This window comes from Etheostoma spectabile, chromosome 17 (assembly GCF_008692095.1).
Source record: "Etheostoma spectabile isolate EspeVRDwgs_2016 chromosome 17, UIUC_Espe_1.0, whole genome shotgun sequence".
Lineage (NCBI taxonomy): Eukaryota > Metazoa > Chordata > Actinopteri > Perciformes > Percidae > Etheostoma > Etheostoma spectabile.
Window position 1 is genome coordinate 18,014,721 of NC_045749.1, and position 20,603 is coordinate 18,035,323.

At 42.1% G+C, this 20,603-nt stretch overlaps 2 protein-coding genes and 2 non-coding genes across 12 annotated transcripts in view; all 4 read right to left on the minus strand.

Moving 5' to 3' along the window:
- Positions 1-1,301: 1,301 nt before the first annotated feature.
- tomm20a (translocase of outer mitochondrial membrane 20) lies at positions 1,302-3,901 on the minus strand. The gene is made up of 6 exons (XM_032541722.1): positions 3,674-3,901; positions 3,296-3,342; positions 3,123-3,204; positions 2,625-2,767; positions 2,218-2,288; positions 1,302-1,873 (listed from the first exon to the last, which is right to left on the minus strand). Exons 1-5 carry the CDS (start codon positions 3,795-3,797, stop codon positions 2,244-2,246), a joined length of 441 nt encoding a protein of 146 aa, XP_032397613.1. The 5' UTR covers positions 3,798-3,901; the 3' UTR covers positions 1,302-1,873; positions 2,218-2,243.
- Positions 2,009-2,143, minus strand: LOC116705785 (small nucleolar RNA SNORA14). The gene has a single exon (XR_004336040.1). It is a non-coding gene; the product is annotated as a small nucleolar RNA SNORA14 (small nucleolar RNA).
- LOC116705778 (small nucleolar RNA SNORA14) lies at positions 2,429-2,563 on the minus strand. The gene has a single exon (XR_004336035.1). It is a non-coding gene; the product is annotated as a small nucleolar RNA SNORA14 (small nucleolar RNA).
- A 395-nt stretch (positions 3,902-4,296) lies between the features above and the next one.
- The window catches only part of arid4b (AT-rich interaction domain 4B), a 42,092-nt gene continuing 25,785 nt past the window's right edge, over positions 4,297-20,603 (minus strand). For 3 of the 9 annotated variants that reach the window (XM_032540688.1, XM_032540689.1, XM_032540690.1), the window contains exons 10-24: positions 18,037-18,113; positions 17,199-17,347; positions 17,038-17,110; positions 15,157-15,251; positions 14,951-15,048; positions 14,456-14,654; positions 14,112-14,326; positions 11,037-11,219; positions 9,967-10,051; positions 9,672-9,879; positions 8,300-9,538; positions 8,039-8,149; positions 7,663-7,905; positions 7,295-7,441; positions 4,297-7,138 (exon numbers count right to left, since the gene is read on the minus strand). In XM_032540688.1, coding sequence (XP_032396579.1) covers positions 6,987-7,138; positions 7,295-7,441; positions 7,663-7,905; positions 8,039-8,149; positions 8,300-9,538; positions 9,672-9,879; positions 9,967-10,051; positions 11,037-11,219; positions 14,112-14,326; positions 14,456-14,654; positions 14,951-15,048; positions 15,157-15,251; positions 17,038-17,110; positions 17,199-17,347; positions 18,037-18,113 — 3,274 coding nt within the window. In that variant the 3' untranslated portion in view covers positions 4,297-6,986. The remainder of the gene's footprint in view (positions 7,139-7,294; positions 7,442-7,662; positions 7,906-8,038; positions 8,150-8,299; positions 9,539-9,671; positions 9,880-9,966; positions 10,052-11,036; positions 11,220-14,111; positions 14,327-14,455; positions 14,655-14,950; positions 15,049-15,156; positions 15,252-17,037; positions 17,111-17,198; positions 17,348-18,036; positions 18,114-20,603) is intronic. The other 6 variants (XM_032540694.1, XM_032540693.1, XM_032540691.1 and 3 more) reach the window with 6 other exon arrangements.

The window sequence follows — 20,603 nt, forward strand, 5'->3', positions numbered from 1 at the left end:
CTCTCAGCTCTCTCCATTCAGTTGTCCTTCAGTGAAACACCATCTGCACACACTGCCTGGAGCAACACTTCCCCCTACTGCACAGCAAGAGGGACTTTCTTTTCCCCCCCCCCTTCTTCTTCCCCTGTCTGCTTCATCAGATATGATGAGCTGACTCATAATCCGTTCACATATTCAAATAGAGCAGGGATGCAATTAAAAAAATTACAGCAACATGGATTACATTTTATTTTCTACTCAGGATTGAGGACCCAAAGCAGACTTTGTTATACATAAAAAACGAAAGATTTGCTGTGTCATATGACAATAAAAACAGTGTCATGGCTTTATGTCAAGGTCTGATTCACTTAGTTTCCTTAATGACGGCTTGCTTTCAGAGCAGGGCTGGTATCCTCCAGTGACCCCTCAGCTCTGGGCAGTCTGCACAGTGCACAGCCTGCAGCTGATCAGGGGTCTTAACCTGATCACAGCCTGACTTCCAACAGTTTCTTTTCTCTCCTTTGCCTCCCCAGAGGACATATTACCAAGTAATTTCTTCTGCACATGCACTCAGCGCCAGACGACTCTACAGACTTCACCTTTTCCATCAAACGGCGAAATAGCATGAGTGCTGAAGACTGCAGAGTGAGCACATGTTCATGGAAAATGGAACACCGTCCACTCTTCACTCGACATTTCTGGGCTGCCATTCAATTTTCATTTTTCATTCCTAATGTAGAAAAACTATTTTCCCCCCCGCTCCAGTTTCCTGGCAACCTCCAGGCCTGGGCTGCTCTGGTCAGAGCACAAAGAAAAACAGCTGCAGACAGGGATAAAAATAATTACAGCTCTATTTGTCTTCCAAGAGACACACTTTCAACCAGACCTAGTCCCTTCCCCTACAAGCTGCTCCACTTTCACTCTCCTGCACACACAGTCCAGCCATTCAGGATAAAGACACTGGCTCAATGTTCTCACACAAGCTTGTTGCAAAATGCTGGTTGGCAAAGAATTACTAACGCAACTGTTCTGGAAGTGACTGTTTCATAACCAACGTTGAGGATTCATCAACATATTTAAGGTCAAGTGTTTGTGTATTTATATTTAACATACCTAGCTGTATGGACTGAGTAATATAGTCCCTTGACTTTTTATTTTTATATCAGGACTTTTTATCCTTCATTTCTGCAAGTAACCCTATTTAGCAAAATGACTCAGCTTCCCAAAAAGATAAAAACTGCCCACGCTCCACATTTCACTACTGTAAATGCATTTTTCCTGTGCATTGCTACTGCCATCTACTGGAGAATGGAAACTCAAACTAAGTGTTTTTTTTCATATTTTATTGTAGGATTTTACAGACAAAAATATGTCCAGATATGAAAGACTGGAATATAAAAATAACATTTAACTGACATTGCAAAAACAATATTCCACAAACAAGTGTTGAGTTCAGTGTAGACATTTACAAACACTTCACGTGTACATCAACTGTGCAGCAATATGTAACTAACAGTTTACATACCTTTTGTTTCTTATTTAGTGTATACCACAGCAAAGGCCCCCAAAACATAGAATATAATCAATTAACTTAGAGGGAAATTAATAGAATATACAGATTGCTAGAAAACATGAGACCTGGTAGGAACAAGATTAGAAAGATGGAATGTGTTTGACATCTCTTTTAAGAACCGTATCCCCCGAGGACGTCCTTTAAGTGCCATGCTAGACGGGGATCATTGTCTCCAGAGCTGTAATAGACTCACAGCTACTCTACAGTGCACAAATATCAGTGTCTGAAATAGACAATCTGAGGAATAGCAGATTTCCATCTCATCCACAGTCACACACACCTTCATTCTGCGTCATCTTCTGTTAAAGACAGAGCTGATCGCTGAAAAACAGAAAATACATCTTTTAGAGGTTATGCTAAAAAAAAGTGTATAGCGCAAATTTAGAACAGCAAAATTGTGTAAATATTCTTACATTACAAGGGATATTAACAACCAGTTGTTTTTAATGTTAACATTTCTGTCTTAGAGGTGAAATAGCCAAGAGCTACGGACACACTGCTCTTAGCTTTGGATAATTCTAAGATTGATCTTGCACCCTTTCTTGTCCCAGAGACCACAAATAACAACTGGGGGGTTTATTAAGGATGCTCGGCAACAGCTACACACACACAAAAAAAAACAAACACACACTGACATTTTAATGGGGGATGCAGGAAATCCTCACCTAGCAGATTTTCATCTCACACAAATTCATTCGACGTCATCTTCTGATAGAGGGTGAGAGTTGATGATTCGCTGGAAAACAGAAAATACCATGTTTGTTTTAAGGAGGTTATGCTAAAAAGTCCATAGCACCTATTACAGAACAACTCACCTTGTGTAAAATGTTCACATTACATTGCCAATTACCAACCAGTTATTTGGAATGTTAGCTTTTCTGTCTTAGAGGTGAAATAGCCAAGAACTACTGACACATGGCTCTTAGCTTTGGATAATTCTAAGATTGATCTTGCACCCTTTCTTGTCCCAGAGACCACAAACGGCAACCGGGGGGTTTATTAAGGATGCTCTGCAAAAAAAAAAAAAAAAAGTCACACTGAATTCTTAATGGGGGATGCAGGAAATCCTAACCTGGCTGATGGTGGGCAGTTTGGTGAGCAACATTTGGAAGACTGGAGGCGGCAGTGTCTGCTGGAGCACCTGAAGCAGCTGCTGAGGTTGACCACAAACTGCAATCGCATTAGTTAGGTGGTCCACACCTTTCTCAAAGTCACCTGGAGTTGGGTTTAAAAAAAAAAAAAAAGATTAGAAAGTAAGCAATAAGAAAGCGGGTCAAGAATTTAAAAAAATAAGGCACAAGTTGGTAAAAGATGGCAACAATTGACTTGCTTATTGAAAACTTTGTACAAAGAAATTATAAAAGTACTTTTCGTATAAGGGCTAAAGCATATAAAGACAAAAGTGCAGCACAGGCTGTGCCCTTGAATGATTTACCAGTGTCTCTATCATTTGCTACAGTTAATTACAATCCTCTTCAAGCTTTCTTTGATCTGTCTCGTGCGTGTCCATCATGCACATACGCTCACATGTTTTATGTATGAATTAACAGTGAACAGACACGAGGCTCACCTTGTGACAGGAGCTCCTCTCCCAGCTGGATTTCCTCCAAAAAGAATTTCTGAACAGCTTCCGCGTCCTTCAAGTCAGGTAGCTTCAAAGTAAAAAATTGAATGTCAGAAATGCACATTTAGGCCTCAGTACGACACAAAAATATGAAATTGGGGTTTTCCCACGTCTCCTACCCTTGCCAGTCCAGACTTGTCACTAGAAAGATTTTGCTTTCTTCTACCTGCGAGACAAAAGTGGCTTTAGACTGTGCTGGGTGTTTAATTTGCTGTTGTAACGTTCCAAATTAACAAACACGTGGTTCCAAGATTAGCTAGCTACCGCATCCGTTATCTATAATGCGACGTGACTGAGAAACATTAAGTTTAAGAGTAAATGTAATACCTTCTACGCTGTGAGTAATTTGGGGGAAGGTGGGGAGATGAGAACATAGCGCTATTATGAATACTTTTTTGATAAAGTGTCCTTGCGGCTTGTTTGCCACACGGAAGCTAACTTGCTATGAGTTGCATGTTAAGCTAACTTTCTCTGCTCTCTCCAGCTCAAGCACTTACGTTCACGTAGCTTTTCCTTGAAGCGAGGGTCACTCCGTCGCTTTCTGTCAAAATAAATACAGTATGCGACGAAAAGGGCTCCACACAACCCGGCCACTACCGCGCTCGTCCGACCGCTCATCATATCTGAAAACTATTCCAAGCCACGCAACACACACTAGCTAGCTGGCCAGCAGCTAGCATGTTGCTACGGAAGTGCGTAAATCGTGACGCATCAATAGTTCAATTGAGTTTAAGAGAAAAAAACACACATTAAAATACCAAACTGTGCTTTACTCGAAAAACACACAATAAGACAAAAAGTATTAGCAGCAAAATGCACTTTAAACAGCAAAACTAGTTATAGTGTATAAAATGTGTAAGCTGCATTTTAATATTATAGTTCGTCAACAATGGAAATTACCATTGTTGACCACTTTTAGTTATGAAGTCCACTTTGTATCGTGTTGGGTAGTAGCATCATATTTTATAAACTTGTCAGTCATGTCAGTTATTTTTTTACTGAAGTGAAAAGTAAAATGTTAGACCACGAGAAATATTCAGGTGAAGTAGAAGTATCTGAAAATTAAATTTAAGTACGGTACTTGAGTAAAATTGTACTTTCCACAGCAAGAGACACTGAATACTTCACAAACTATGGCATTTATTTCAAACAGAGGCTTCTGCTTTGCTTACATTTTTACAATAAATTACACAATGACCATCATCAGATGAGCCTAATAAATACTATTGAGCATTTTTCAATAAGCTCTATTACTTTCTCTTAATCTATTATCCAGACTATTTTCCATATACAGGTTCATACAGCTGTAGCTTCGGGCCATGTACAGGTTGGAAAATAGTTCAGCCGCATGATAAAACCACCATTCTTCCCTTAGAAGCACAAGCTATAGAAAAACAAAACAATACAAACTAAAGCAAAACATAAAATAAAACAGCAAAGTATTGAAACTGATGAAAATAAGCAGAAAACAACATAAATGAACTCAAAAAAATATGTTCCTACAAGAGAACAAGGACAAAGGGGAGAACAAACATGCTGTAACCCTCAATATTTACACTCAAAACTACAGTTAAAACCGTAAAACTGTCTGTACAGAAAGGTACATGTTATTAACAGTGCAAGATATTAAATAGCTTGACTCAAAACACGTCTCAATATACAAATGTATAACAAAAGCATACAATTACATGTGCCAAACAAAATGTAACTTCAGGTTATCATACAGTAGGGGGTTTATACAAAGGAAACACAGGAGATGTCTTCAGAAATGTATACACATACGTCACTTTATGATATAAATGCAAATTTACAATATCTTTACCTTTGATCTGGTCATAGTACAGGAAACAGAACAAATATGTTTTGGTAGAGATGAGTATGAGAAGAAGCTGGCATGTCAATGAGTAAAATTAGTAAGATGCCAAAAGAGTATATGTTGCTTTATTTAATGAAGCAAAAAAAATATACTTCATTACATAACTTCATGTTTGTTAGAATTACAGCAAAATGTGGGATTCAGCTTCATGTGTTCCGCAGTACTAAGTACATGCTGCAAATACCTCCTAGCCTTCACTGAAACTTGATCCAGTTGCAAATCTTCAGTGAAGATGATTGGACCGGGAGGGATTATATGGGTGATGGAAACATAATCAAATAAAGCAGATGGGCTTTTAAAAGGTGGATGATCTGGAGTAATGTGACCACTGGATACACCACCTCCATCATTGCACATTTTATACTGCCAAACTAAATAGTTGCACCCAAGATGGATGAGCATTCAGTAGTAGTTTACAGTATAGTTCTGTTCATAGACTGTATAAAAGACGTGGACGTAGCCACCGGGTCTAAAAGGTTAAGCCACTGCGGAAGAGCCTTAAACCTGTATTCTTGAAGTCTATGAGAAAATGGCCCTACTTCTCACTTGATTTATTATTAATTATGGCCCCATTTACAGTCAAGTAGACATGTCCACCTTGTGATTGACTAGTCTAGTGTTTTTGTCTTAAAACTTTGACCCTCTCAGTTTGTTTTTGTTTTCAGTTCATGAAGGTGAAGTTTGTGACGTTTTGGTCTCCTAAAAGTCTTGTTAACTGACTAAAAGAAACTCTAAAGAGTCAACTGTTCATTTTTTTCGGTAAATAATTTTTTTTTCCCACTAGCCAAAATTAGCATCCTAATTTATATCACAGTTAACGTGGATTATAGCTATTTAGCTAGTGCTAGCGTTAGTCCGCTAAATTCCACCCACTTGTCCAAATATGGTCACTTCTGGCTCCAAAAAAACAAGATGAGGATGGCCAAAAAGTCAAATTCGAGGCTTCAAAACAGTCGTTCACAACCCAACGAGTGACGTCACGGTGGCTACGTCTACTTCTTTTATACAGTGTATGGCTCTGCTTTTACAATTTTACTTTTTAAATAGTACCATACGCTGATAAAAACCATCATTATCTGACAGACTCCGCTCTTCACTGCCTGCTCACTTATACAGCATTCTTCAGTTCATTCTTTTGTAAGGGACACATTATTCCAGCTGACCCTCTGATTTGAGAAGAGACTCTGGAAAAAAAAAGGTGCTGTCCTTTCTCAAAGTGCCCCATGGAAAAGAACAAAAAGGCACTACAGTATCATTCCATTTTCTCCCACTGAGGCTGTCAGTGGACCTATGATGGTCTGAAACTCTATCCTACATGACTCAATGCAAACCTATACACGACCGCATGCCTGTACGTAAGAAAAGCATTGTCAACCACTTGAGATTTAACCACATGAAGGCCTTTTTTAGTAAGGGTGGACAGAGAAACGTGGCAAAGTTACATTTCATACGCTCTAAATGCCAATGTGGCAGTGTTCCACTGAATTCCCCACAATAACATGGCAAGCACAGGCTGTGTACTGTGTTGGGCTCTAAGGACAGAGCCCAGAGGGGTCTTCACTGGAAATCATCCCTTACCACTACAACTTTATCAAACGGAAACAATTATTGCTTGCAAAAACAATTCTTATAAATGTTCAATTAAGAAGAGCGCAAAAGACAATTTTTTTTTATATCGTTTTGTTGACAAATTTTATCCCCTTACACAATCTTCATAAAAGTGCACTTAAGTGCCATTAGCTCGCAAGGAAACAGTTGTCAATAGAAAATAGTGCTTGTTTCTTGTTTGTTTTTTTGTCTCTGGTCTGGTTTTTGTGCCCCAGTAGTTACAGTATGTGGGTTGACTTGTCTGTCCTGTTGGAAGGGAATGGGGGCGGTGACCCCGGGGTGCTGGTTAAGTGCTTAGTGCGGTGGCTTTTTGCTTATTCGTCCTGTCACCTGCACTCCACTGATACCCCAGAGTTCTGAGAAGAGGAGGATGAGGATGACACCGGCGGGTCAGCCAGAGTCAGCATGACTGCTGCAGTCAATGAGCTGGAGGACGGGGAGGAGGAGGAGGACGATGAAGATGAAGCAGCCACCGTGCCTGCAGAAACACAAAGGAGATTTGGTTATGGTCAGTTTAGAGGCATTCATGTTGCATTCAGATCTTTACACACAAACTTAAGAATGCATTTAAGAAAAGCTGGTGTAACCCAATCCTGGTTTTGAGCAATGTTGACATCACAAATGGTTGACTCACTTTCCCGTTCCTTCTTCTTCATGCGTTTTCGTCGTCTGTCGATAGAGGCCACCTCAGACTTGAGGGTGAGGTAGTGGTTCCTGATGTCCTGCAGCTTCTCCTGAAGAAACGAAATCCTCTCCAGACTGCTCATCTTTTCCAGGTCAGCTAATAATGAATTTTAGGGGTTAATAGGGCAAAGAAATAAACATTTATAAAAACTAATAAATACAATGAGAAATAGTTGCTTAATTAAATAATCAGTTCACCCAAATTACTAATTAAAAAACGTTAAATTACTATAGATACATTGATGTTGACAATTTAATACTCTCAGTCTTGACAAATTACTTTACAAAAACAAAATCAAGTCAATGTGTGACACTTACACATCTGGAAGCTCCACTTGTACACACGAGGGGATCTTCCGTGGTGGTCTCGGTGCTGGGTGTGGTCGGCGTCACCCTGCTTGTGGTATTTATGGCTCGAAGGGGGGGATCGTCCGTGACACTTGGGCGAAGCGGCAGCCTTCACGTCTGGTGCGTTATTCTTCGAGGCGGTTGATTTGGCAGTGCCCTCAACAACAGACTGGTCTTCACTGTCACTGCTGTTGGCTGGAGGAGAGAAGACGGCTGAGGTGAAAAGAAATGGACAATGATCAAGCAAAATCTCATTCCCTTTCCTGCCAGAAATCTGTAATTTAATGTCAGGAAACAAGTAAACATGAAATAGAAATTCTATAAAAGTACTGCTGGCTCTCATTACCTGTTTTCCTATTCTTTTTGGGAGGCACACCGAGGCTCTTACGGCTTGGCTTGTGTTTCTTTGAGGCTCCACCAGTCTGTGATTCTTTTTGCCGCTTTTGACTCGCAGACACTACAAAGAAAATGCAAGAAGACGGTGAGGGAACAGACGGACTGTGAAATGAGTTGTCCGAGTGTATTTCTTTAGTATTCCATCTAGAAGAAAATTAATGAATTCTGTCAATGAGAAAAAAATAAAGATTCATAAGACTTGGGTAGATACTTGTACCTTTGGCCTTCTGTTCACTCTCTTGTTGGCTGCTGCTGCTCAGTTCGAGGCTGCAGCTACTGCTGCTGTTGCAGGAGAGGCTGACGTCAAACACCTTGGAGGGGGAACCCGCCCTCTCATCCTGAGGGAGGTCTTGCAGCTCCCCACCCAGACTCTCCACTTCCACCGTGCTGCTGTCGGTCTCACTTCGCCCACCTGCCACTTCCTCCTGTATAGGTCCTGGGGGAAGAGCGTCAGAAACCGGCTCTGAAGGCAAAGCGGGGGGTATGGACGGTGGCGGGGAGGAAGGCTGCGCTGGACCAGAATCTTTAACAGCGCTGCCTCCTCCTGAGGGCGACTCGGGCGTTGTCGGTGGTGTGTTGAGTACAGAGTTACTGCCGCTGCTCGGAGACTCCTGTAGTTTGTCATTTTCCATCTGCTCCTCTGAGGCTTCGTCCTCGGGTCCAGCATCCCGCTCGACGCTCGGCTCCTCCAGACACGGGGGCACAGGTGGAGGAGGAGAATTGGCGGCCTCTGTGTCCGAGTCAGAGAACAACTCTTTGAGAGTCTTCTTAGGCCACTGGGCCTGGATGCTGGACCACACATCCTTTTGGCCTTTAGAGCGTACAGCTGGCCTTTCCTCTGCATTTCCAGACATTTTGGCCCTCTTTTCAGGAATCTCCCAGAACCCAGCTTGTCTGCCACCTTTGGTCTTCTCCCTCATCCCGTTGTACTTCTTGGAAGGGGAACCTTTGGTCTTTTGCCGGCTCCGCTCACTTTCCTCAACCTGCGATTCAGCCATCGGCGCACCCTCATCATCTGAACTGCTGCTGGACGACGCTCCCTTCTCCTCCCCGGGACCAGCCGCTCTTTCCTCCAGCTTCCTGGGAGAGCCTACTGGCAACCAGTCAGCACTCCTGGTGCTCCGGGTCTTTGCTTTGGATTGGCCTTTTGGGGTCCTCTCTGCTGCACCGTCAGATTTCCTCTTCCTGTTGCTCCCCTCTCCCTCTAACTCCGGTTGGTTTCTGCGCTTCCCAACATCGCCACTCTCTGCACTGACTAAATCCTGGTTCTTTCCTGAGACTGGAGAAGGTTTGGATGCTTGAGGAGGGGTCCCGCTCTCCCAGCACTCTGATGTTTGCGGGGGCTCCGGTGGGGCCTTTCTGGGGCTGCCTCTGCAACCTGGGCGATCCTCCTCATTATGCTCTCCCTCCTCATCCTCATGCTCACTTTCGTCAGTGGACATCTCAGAGGCTGAGGCAAATGAGAGAGAACGTCTGTTAGTTTCAGCAGGATTTCAACAATCATAAATAAACCACTTCAGAGTGACACAGGCCTAAGCTGCTGTAAGTGTGCATGAGGATTACAGCCTAATGAGTGTTGCTACCTTGCAGGCCATTGAGGATAGAAGTAATTTCTATAGACTTGACTGGAGACTGCTGAGTCCCTTTGTCCTCACCCTCGTCCATCTTGGAAAAGACATCCTGACTCAGGCCACATTTGGAGCGTGGGAGGCGGCTAGCGTTGGGCGAAGGGCCGAGGCCTTCTCTGTCATTGAGCCTCTCCAACCTGTCTCGCTCCCTCTCAGCTTTGTTCTGTTCAGGATTTAACAAAGTCAGTGATTTACGTCATGACATCAACCCAGGTTTAAGTTTACAAGTTTCCCCTCTCCAGACTCGTACCTTTATCTTTTTGCGGTGCTTTATTTTTGGTACATTCTTATTGGCAGGGCGCACAATCTTGTCTGCTTTGATCCATTCATCATATCTAAAAATCAAGTACAAAGACAAGAGACAATTTCATCATTCAGATCTTCGAGAGGAGCGAAGAAATATCCTCTCACACCACCCACCACACAGACACCTCTACTGCATGACCCCAACATGTTGCTGTGACACAATACGCCCCAACAGCAAAGGAAGAAATCCCATAGTGTAATGTGGAAAAAGACAAACCTTTACGATGAAGAAAGAAACAATGTTAACACCGACCACCACAGAAATCATATTCAACAAAGTTCCAACAGTACCAAGGGTGCTACTTGGGTCGTATGAGAAAAATGAAAAAGTTTCACGACATCGCACACGACAGACACAATGCAGAGAACATCCCACTGTCTTTTATAGAGTGCTAGAGGACCACACAACAACATTGAGACAATGGAATGCTGATTGCACTAGTTAACCTCTGTGTCATGGTACCCTAACACTCTACTTAACACTGCATTAACCCTGACCCACTGGGGAGGGGGGAGAGGGTTGAGAGGTAGAGGTGAGTGTAGCAGCACTTTGGTTGGCCTTTCAGAGATCCAAAGGGGTAGCTCACATTTAAATATCATCTCATAGGATCTAAAACCAAAACCACTGGTGGACTATTTCCAGAGTAAAATCAATTCAAATTCAGCCTGTCTGTGGATTTAGTTGAGAGACAGACAGCTGGGGGACAGACAGACAGGGGATTCATTCAAAACTGAGTGAGGGAAGCTGAGGAATGATCCACATCAACCCTATACTCAATTCTGTTTCTGCCACTAGATGGCCCAGTGCTCTCCATAATCAGAGTACTGACCATGGGACTGGTTCAGATGAAAGCAGAATTGTGAGGAAGGGATGTATCTGTTACTGCTGAGGGGATACCCATGTAGCGGTGATCCCTTGAAAGTTAAGAGATGTCTCTTTTTAAATATATATACTATATATTTTTTTAGGGTGAATATAGACGTTAGGTGATTTCTCCCCAGGTCCTGTCTTACCTGATGTTCCAGCCACAGTAGTGCACCAGGTAGAGCACCTCTCCCCCCTCCACGTCTGCCTCTTTCACAGTGGCCTCGTACGTCTTCAGATTGCGGCCTCGCCCATACCTCACCTGCACCTTCATCCCCGGGGGGTAACACTCAAACTCCTCCCCTTCCTCCCCCTCCTGACTGCTGTCATCCCTGCAAGAAAAACAGTTCAGCACTTCCTGGCCCTAGGCTGCCCCATTGAGCACCACAGAACCCCACCCACCCAACTCACTACCTGCTGCTAGGAAGCCTGTTTTCTAATTAACTTGCTCCACCCTTGCCTTCCCTGTCCCATTACAACCTTAGGCCCTTTTCCTATAAAGAAACATAAACTTCCCATTTCTGTCCTGCTTTAACCCTAGTCCAGTGTAACCTATAGCAAACTGGGGTATAAACAACTGTTCATTTACAGTAAGCCAGTCAAAGAACAGTACATGAAGTGTACAGTAAATAAAACATCATTCTTTCATGGCAAAAATCAATCATCTTGCATGGGAAATGACACTACTATTAGGCTATCTAACCCTCTATTCACACACAACGACATACTTGGGATTCTCACTCACACACACGCTGTAAGAAACAAAGCATCCACAAGGAGGAGCTAGTGGGAAACAGTCAGGAGATGTCGAAGCTGGAGGGTAAACGGGCGGTGCAGGAATGCCAGTAAGTGATTTAGGTGCAGGGGGGCCACAGGGGCAGGTTAGCACGGCAAAGCACGACTTGGCAGGCAGCGCAGCAACTTAAAGCGAGAATACAGCGCTAAGAGGAAGCACGGCTCCTAGATCCAATTTGGTCTGCTGCCACAAAGAACAGCTACAACACAGTACTCCACACAATCCCTCTCATACCTAACTGCTCAGAGCGCGTGCCTTCTGCTGGCAGCTCATTTTCAACACAGCACAATGAATAAAATCCACTTCTTTGTGCAACAGTCCAGATGTGACAACTGAAGATGCTGATACCACCCTGAGACTGAGGACACAATAGACTTCAAAATGCCAACTGATTTAAAAAACACACTGCACATAAATCACTTCCCCAGACCTTTTGGACCCTCAGTGTCAAATATGATCACAAAACACAAACAAGCATAGGAATGGTATCAAACACTGAGATATAATACATTTAGAGCTGCAACAATTAGTCGAATAATTTGTTAGTCAAGCCAAAGAAAATTATTTTAATGATTGGTTTATCATAATTTTTTAAGGACAAAAAAGCCAAAACTTTTGTTGGTCCCAGGTTTTCAAATGTGAAGATTTGTAGTTTTTCTTGGTCTTAAGTTATAGTTAATTGAATATTTTGGGGTTTGGGGTCTGTTGAGTGGGCAAAAGAAGACATTTGAAAATGTCGGCTCTAGGAGCATGTGATGGGCCTTTTTTGCGTTTTTCTAATATTTTATATATATTATATGAAAATAATCATCAGTTGCAGCCCTAAACAAATTATCCATAAGCATCACTTGCGTCAGGAAAAAGAAAGGTCTGAGAGGCAGTGCAAATGGGCAGTGCACTTTTAAATAAAGCAGTTGATTAGGCTTCATCAAGAAAAAAAAACGGTAAATAGTACTTAGGCAGTTACATAACAATCATTGTCAAACAAGAGTTTCCTTCTATATAATTAATTCCTCTCATGAATATAAATTAAAACACAATCTCAATCAATTTATTGGCTACACAGTCCATGCTGCTGGAATGGAAATGACACACACACACACACACACACACACACACACACACACACACACACACACACACACACACACACACACACACACACACACACACACACACACACACACACACACACACACACACACACACACACACACACACACACACACCATTGAGCAGGTCTGATATCAGATCAGATTGCAGGTTGTATTCTATCTGAATCTGTAAACCCTCACACTACCACATAATCTTTGAAGACCACTGATCCTGACATCGCCAAAGGATCAGCGAACCTCCCGACTGTCGAAAAGTAGATGGTAATCGCCAGGATCATACTGTTGTGAGCCCAAGGCCACTGGTGATAACAACTACAGAGACGGGGATACTGGGAGCAACAGCGTATGATAAGAACATCCTAAAGTTGGTGAATTGTGCAATCCCTTCAACCAGTCACAAAAAACTGTTAGTTTTTTCTAGCCTGTCCCCAGGAGCCCAAAAACCTTAACAAGTGTCAAGGATGGGTGGTGGAGGGTGAATAAAAAGGGTCTAAAAGAGGCAGAGAGCACTGATCTCTGCGCAGGAAACAATAGCCTACTGAGACCAAACCGTACAACTTTCCAACAATGAAAGCCACTTTTTTTTTTCCCCTCTTAAAAAGGTTGCTGCCATCTTGCGTCTAGTGTGCTAATGCATCAGTGACAACACTCACATACATGGAACATTTAATAAAGCTGAACATCGAAAAGCCAAAAAATGAAAGAAAAGAAAGAGAGAGAAAGAGATCAGGAAAGGGGAGAAATCAAGAAGAGCACAGCCATGTTGTGTGCATTGAGTGAGAAAGGCTGGCCACGGTCAAAGAATCCCCACCAGAGAGAGAGAGAGAGAGAGAGAGAGAGAGAGAGAGCACAGCATGACATGCCAGGTGAAAAGGTAGCAGTCAGGCTTTGGTGCTCTAAGATGTCTCTGCCAGCTGATGACAACTAAGCCACAAGAAATAATAATAGCACAGAAGGCAGTGGGTATGAGCTTATTTAGAGAGAGAGAGAGAGAACGAGAGCGGGTGAGAATAGAGCTGTTCTCTCTCTGGTTAGCAGGTAGAGGTGGATTGTGGGTATACTGGGTATTAGTGTCATCAAGGGCAGACGGGTTACTGCTCCTCATCTGCTAATGGTCTTTTAGATTTTGACTGCCACCAAGGAAAGGGAATGCCTCAGGTTCTTTAGTCTGGCGAAACATTTAGGTGTTGAAAGTCAGATTGAGTACTAACACAGTTTCACCATGCAGGAGCTCTGCATGGAGCTTGTGTTTGTGCCATGAGGATTTTTTTTTTACCACCCTGGTGGAGGGACCATCCTTTCAGACCACCTACCCAGAGTTGTCTTTGCTCTCCTCCTCCTCGTCGCGCTCCTCCTTCATGTTCTCGGCTCCGAGGTGAGCCGTAGATGAGCCCTCGTCTGCGTCTCCCTTCAGAGGTCCATCTTCCTCGTCGTCGTCGTCGTCGTCTTCGTCGTTTCCGCTGTCCTTCCCCTCTGTTTTTGATGGATCAGGTTCCATTTTGTTACGGGTCAAATCAGGCTTCTCGTCCTGTAAGAGAAGGATTCTTTTATTATAGTAAGAAATTAATGTAATGTAAATGTGCTGTTTTTGAAATATCAAACAGAAGAAAAAAGGACAAAGATTTAAATCCGTCATAGTATTTAGGAGAATGCCTACCTTGCAGACTATAGACTGTGCGCCACAAGGTTCTCCATCAACCTGGGCTTTCTGCTCTTCTGAGCTGGAGGCGGTGGGAGGGGTCCCTCCAGCCTCCACCTCTGACTTGACCTCCCCCTTGGGAGCCTGCTTCAAAGGAAGGTCCATCCTGAATGTGATGGCGGTGGAGGTGCAGTATTCCTCAAATCCATACAAGTACCTGGGTGACAACACATTCCTTGTCAACATACCTTGACTGCTCTTCTCTAAGATGAACATATTCCATCACTCATGGCACTGCTAAAAGTCAGTCTTACAAAGATAAAAGCTGAATTTATTCTTAGCTAAAAAAAAGAAAAAGAAAAGAGACTGTAAAAGTAGTACAAGAGACATGGACATTAAAAGAGTAAAACAGACTACAAACTACATGTCACTCTTGGTAAAAAAAAAATAATTAAATAACAACAAAAAAAGCCTCTGCCAAACGGCAGCTGTGGAGGCAGCGCCTGTACGTACTTGCGGTAAGCACATTTGACATTGTAGCCGGCGGCTGAGTTGAGCACAGGGATTCCCAGATCCTGATAAACTTGCTTCCAAACAGAGCCGCTTTCAATCTGCTCGAACACGGTTAACAAAAGGAAGACAGAACCAGAGTCAGTCAACATCAAGCAAGACAGAAGTTACGCTACACTGCGGGTAACCGCTGTCAAAGTGGCACTCACGTTATCAAAGCCTCCCAGTTTGTGCACCAGCCTGTAGAGCTTGAATAGGTTCAGGTTCCTGTAGCCCAGAACAGGCCGTTTATTGATGGGAGTTCCTGAGGAGGAGAGATAGTGGACACAAAGATAGAGTTTACGTTAGAAATATGCTAAAACCGGCTTATTAAACTGAGTCTGCATTAAACTGCCTGCTTTTTATTCATTAACTGTGAACCTGTTAAAAGCTTCTTCTTTTTTTAAGTGACCTGGAATTGGTTTTCAGCGTTGTTGGAGGAAGTATTCAGATTCTTTACTAAAAGTAGCAATATGGCAAAAAAATAAAATTTCTAGTAAATACAAGTAAAAGTCCTGCAATAAAAATGTCACTTACCGGTAAGTAACAACATTATTAGCATAAAGTATTAGAAGTAAAAGTATCCATAATGCGGTAAAATGCCCCATGTGAGTATTATGCTATTCTACTTGGTCCAGGTGGAGGTAATTGTAACTGTTTTATATACTTTGAGTTTTTTAATTAAAACTCTTCTACAAGTACATCATTCTTTATAAGCGGATAATATGTTTTTATTAGTGCTGCAAGTTAAACGCGTTATTAACGGCGTTAAAGCAAACCCATTTTAACGGCGTCAATTTGTTGTTGCGAGATTAATGTTTTTTTTGGCCTTTTCACATGATGTTGCAAAAAGTGACGTAAGAAAAACTCCAGCACCACACCGGATCTAGCTAGACCAGAAACAAAACAACAGGCACGCCGCGCACACTGGTTTGGGCTTGCGAGCCGGCCAAAGAGTAGTAACGTTACGTTTTGAGTGGATGGCGAGCGCGAGACGACAAAATGGACGCCATTAAGATTCTGAATGGAAAGTTTACTTTAAAAAAATTGCCAAATGGTTCCATTGACAAGTGATCTGTGTGTTTTGTCGTTGTGAACTGAGCTATCATCGCAACACGTCCAGTCTGAAATACCACACACAGCTGATTCTCCCCCCCCCTCTCGTTAAAGTATTTTTTTCACCCTTTTATTGATGGACAGTGTTACACTGTGTGAGAGATTATTTGCTCCAAGTGAGAATGTTAGTGTGAAATTGAACACTACAGTAGGATATATGGCAATGTTGGTTTCAATAAAAAAAACATTTGCACAAAGCAAGCTGATCCACTTTTCCATGTTGATAAGAATGTATTAAAATGAGAAACAATAATGCAACAAAAAGAAATCAGGGGGCATTTAGAATAGATTAAAATGTGTGATTAATTACGAGTTAACTATGACATTAATGCGATTTTAATCTTCCGACAGCACTAGTTTTTATGTAAAATCTTGATCTTAATACATAACTAAAGCTGTCAAATAAATGTAGTAAAGTCAACATTGCCCTCTAAACTGTATAAAGCAGCACAGAAACACTCAGGTAAAGTCCTCAAATTTGTACTCAAGTACAGTACTTGCACTTAGTAACATTCCATCACTGGTTTTCAGAACATTTTAAGGAGCAAAGTAGGTTAAAAAGCAGCCACAGACTCAGAGATATTTCTTGTCGTAAAAAGATAATCAAAGTTATGGAGCTACACATGAACCATTTTAGACTGGAAACCAGAAAATGTGTTTAGTGGCAGCCTTAAAAGGAGCTAATGAGATGGGAGTACCGGGGGCAGAAAAATAGAGAGTGAAACTAAATGTGGGATTGTACGAGGGAGCTAGATAGGATAACACAATTACAGTATTTTATACCTTTTTGTTTGCCTAATTTTTAACTCTCCCCTGACCAAAAGTGTGACGAATATGTCACATCCGTTACTAAATTATAAAGCTGCACCTGGAACCTTCAAAATAAAAATGTTTGTTGTAAAGAAACCGCGTAAACATCTGCACTCTTGGCTCACCTCTGTCTTCCATGAACTTGTAGAGCTGCTGCAGAAAGTTCTCCCGCTCCTCTGGGAACGGCTCCACTTCCTCCTGCACACAGGAAACAAGACAGTCTGAGGGTTTTCTTATTATCTGGGAGGTTGTGGGGATAAAAGCATGTGCAGGGTTCTGCCTCTACCTCCTCTTCTTCGCCACTGGCATCTTCTTCCTGCCCTTCCTCTTCATCCTCCTCCTCATCCTCGCTGCTAGAACTTTCTTCTTTCACTTCAGTCTTCCAGGTGCTGGGCACGACGAACTGCTGCAGGAACTCCAAAGCGGCGTCCAGTGCTGTCAGACACACACGGACATGCGGTAATATTACATATCAACCACATCCAATTAGCGTTGCCTATCATTCCCTTCTGCATTTCAAACTCAAGCTAAATCATTTTGCAGAGTTTGAAGAAGTTTAATGCTATATAAACAAAGATAAGACATGAACAGAGAAAAACATGAAAAAAAGCAGCCATGGAAGAAAGCAGCATGAACATCTGTCAGGAGTATTTGCAGAGATGCAGAGCAGCAGAGGCATTCAGGCACAATGTCACAGGTGGGTTTAAGTAGCATCTAACCACCTTGGCAGATGCTTACTTTACGCATTTGTAATGCAGAAAATATTACAGTCGTGAGTCAACCACCTGTGAATACCAAGACTGGGATAATACAACGTGGTTTCCTAAATGTAATTATAAAAGAGTGGGAGCTCTGCAGCAGAAAAAGTGGAGGCATTACAGTATATAAAAAGCCTGGTGAGGGACATCAAATAAAAATAGACTCGACAGTGGCAGGACCCGCTGCACTCCCTAGAACAAAAACAAAACTTCTTTTTCCTCAGTCTGTCTCGCTGCAACTCACTGTGAGCGGTTTTCTGCCAAAAGTGTCAACACACAGACCAGCCCACAGATGTCAAGGACTGGGTATATTCTGTGCACCACTTCTGCAAAGTTTCACTTCTCAAAGCTTTAGTTTGAACTCACCTGGTTTGAGCCCTGCGTCTGCTTTTGGAGGACAGTCGCTATTCATCTCGCGGACGTCCTTCCGCAGCACCGTGTTACTGCAAAACACAGCAGCTCTGATTAATATGTGGACAGAAGTGACGCACAGTACCGAGTGTTACTACAACAAGGTTCAGCTCTACGGTGTTAGAGGTGGTAAGCAGATTTTTGTTCTCCCGAAACAAATATAGGACTATTAAAAAAAAAAAAGTCTTGTTAATTGAAACACTAGCAGGGGGAGTTTTTTAATCTTACAGTAAAAATACCAACCTCAAAACGTGAGCAGACGTGACTGTATTCCCAGCCTACATTCCTAAAACATCCCTATAGCAGCTGGGCAAAGTGTTGGTGACTTGGCAGATAGATGGATCAGTGGAGCTTGTAAGCTGAAACCAGTCAGAGGCTTGGAAAGTGTGCCAGGGAGACGATTTGAAAGTATATTGCAGCTAACAGAGCTCATAGAAAACAGACACCTTGGTTTATTGTCATTTACTATAGATATGTTCTTAACATTGAAATTGTATTGTGTATGTTGTTAGAATGGCACTAGTTGCCCCACGTACTTGTCTATAAACAAATGTCCTAAGATTCTTTTTTATTGAGACTAGCAGAAAGAGAAACAAGAGTCTACAGCTTTGCTAGCAGCTCTGTGAGGCTGCAGTTAGCATTTAGCTCAAAGCACTGCTGTGTTTAACATACATGCTAATGTTTAGCATGTATTAGGTTTACCATGTTCTCCATCTTAGTTTAGTGTGTTAGCCTGCTAACATTTACTAATTGCTAATCACCTAAGTCAGTAAAAAGTAATCATCTGGGGAACATGAATGTGTCTACTAAATATTATGGAAATTCACGTTGTTTCGGGATTTCAGTCTGGGTCAAAGTGGTGGACTGACCAACTGACTGAGTAACATTGCTATCACTAGAGCCATGCATTGCTAAAAACAACTCCTTCTGAATAAAGTTTATAAACCCTTATAAATAAATAAACCCTTTATTTTATAGTTTATTTCAAATTGGGTGTTCTTATATCAATGAAGCTGAAACTGCTCCACATCACTGCTTACTGGCTAATGTGAAGCAAGCAAATTATTCAATTTGCAAAACTAAATCAGCTTTAGCTTCCACATATACGTTAGATTTTACAATAGCCCAGATTCTTCTTCCTATGATATTTGTATGACTTAAGGCTTTGCTTAATTTGTTTTGTGACTTAGTTAAAAACCTACTCGCAGTGATCAAACGGTCTTTGTGTGTGTAAGTTTGCAAGCCGGCCAAAAGGAGAGAAAAAATAGAAACGACTTTTGTTTCCATTGTTACCATGGTGACCAGATATGACTAAATAAGAATAACCACCACTTCCTGAAAACTCCCATCTCTCCTCTGGATGTGACCTTGCTTTTCGTAAAGAATGTTTTTCCAGAGCCATTGTTTTTGCAAAAGGCCCGTTGGTCGGTTATCACCACCAATCCCAGAGTCTGCAGAGGAAAATGAACATGCTGACCCCGGCACTGTGCGGAAAAGGTCCCATAGCTTATGGACGTGACCCCTCTTCAAAAAAACAAATCACACAGTGAGCAGCGTGTTACAATAACTCTGTAATAATAGATGAGAAGAGGCTGACATTAATGATAAAATGTGCAATAACAAACAATGACAAGTGGAGGGTGTTTGTTGTAAAATAATGGAAAAAGGGCTAAAGGAAATGGTGCAACATAGTAATAACGGTAGCATAACTGAAAGGTTGTTTTTCCATCCACATAAAAGGCAAAAATGATTAGGAGGGAAACAAACCTGAAAATCTCATTTACAATGATATGGATTTTCCAACTTCTTACATTATTATATGCTGTGTCTACTCGTGGATACACTGTGCTGATTTTCCAGAGTGAAATCAAACTGCTGCAGAGCAGAAAGAAAAACGGCTACCGTGCGATTTCATTTGCAACAAAAGCCATCCCAGGGTGCCATGTTCAGAGAGGAAAGAATTCACACATCTACGACTTCATCTCTGATTTATCATCTCTTATCCCTCTCATAAGCTCTACTATTAACCAAAATACAAGTGATAAGAGGGACTTTTCACACTTCTTTTGCAGATTAGGGGCCATGTTGATTATTTACACAAAGCACATGCAGGAATGCAGACTCAAGGCTGTTTCTGTCATCAGTGGAATTCAAACAGACCGAAAAGTAGGCTTTGAAACAGCAAGCAAACCCCAGATTAATTCATATCGAGTGTGGGCTATGTTTCTACCACATACAGAGAGACTGCAGTTACAAACCACTAGCTGAGTGCAGACTCTTGGATTTATTCCTCTCTTTGCCACAGACAAAACAATCTGGCTGTGTGGTTCCACGCCGAGGGCTGGCTAAAGGGAAGCTGCGCTACCTTAGCTCACCAGTAACTTTACAGCCTGAGGACAAATAAAATAACCAGGGAAGGCATGCGGAATCTTACCTATTATAGAGAGATTGCAAAAACGAATGTTATATTCTTCTAAAGCTATGAACAAATGTGTCATTTAAACACGCACAATTATTGGCCA

What these genes read in the sequence shown, in the direction of transcription:
- tomm20a (XM_032541722.1), bottom strand. Translation starts at nt 3,797, where the DNA reads ATGATGAGCGGTCGGACGAGCGCGGTAGTGGCCGGGTTGTGTGGAGCC. An exon ending in AGAGGAGCTCCTGTCACAAG is followed by an intron (nt 2,768 to 3,122) that starts GTGAGCCTCGTG and finishes ACCCAACTCCAG; the next exon opens with GTGACTTTGAGAAAGGTGTG. An exon ending in AACTGCCCACCATCAGCCAG is followed by an intron (nt 2,289 to 2,624) that starts GTTAGGATTTCC and finishes TCTGTTTTCCAG; the next exon opens with CGAATCATCAACTCTCACCC.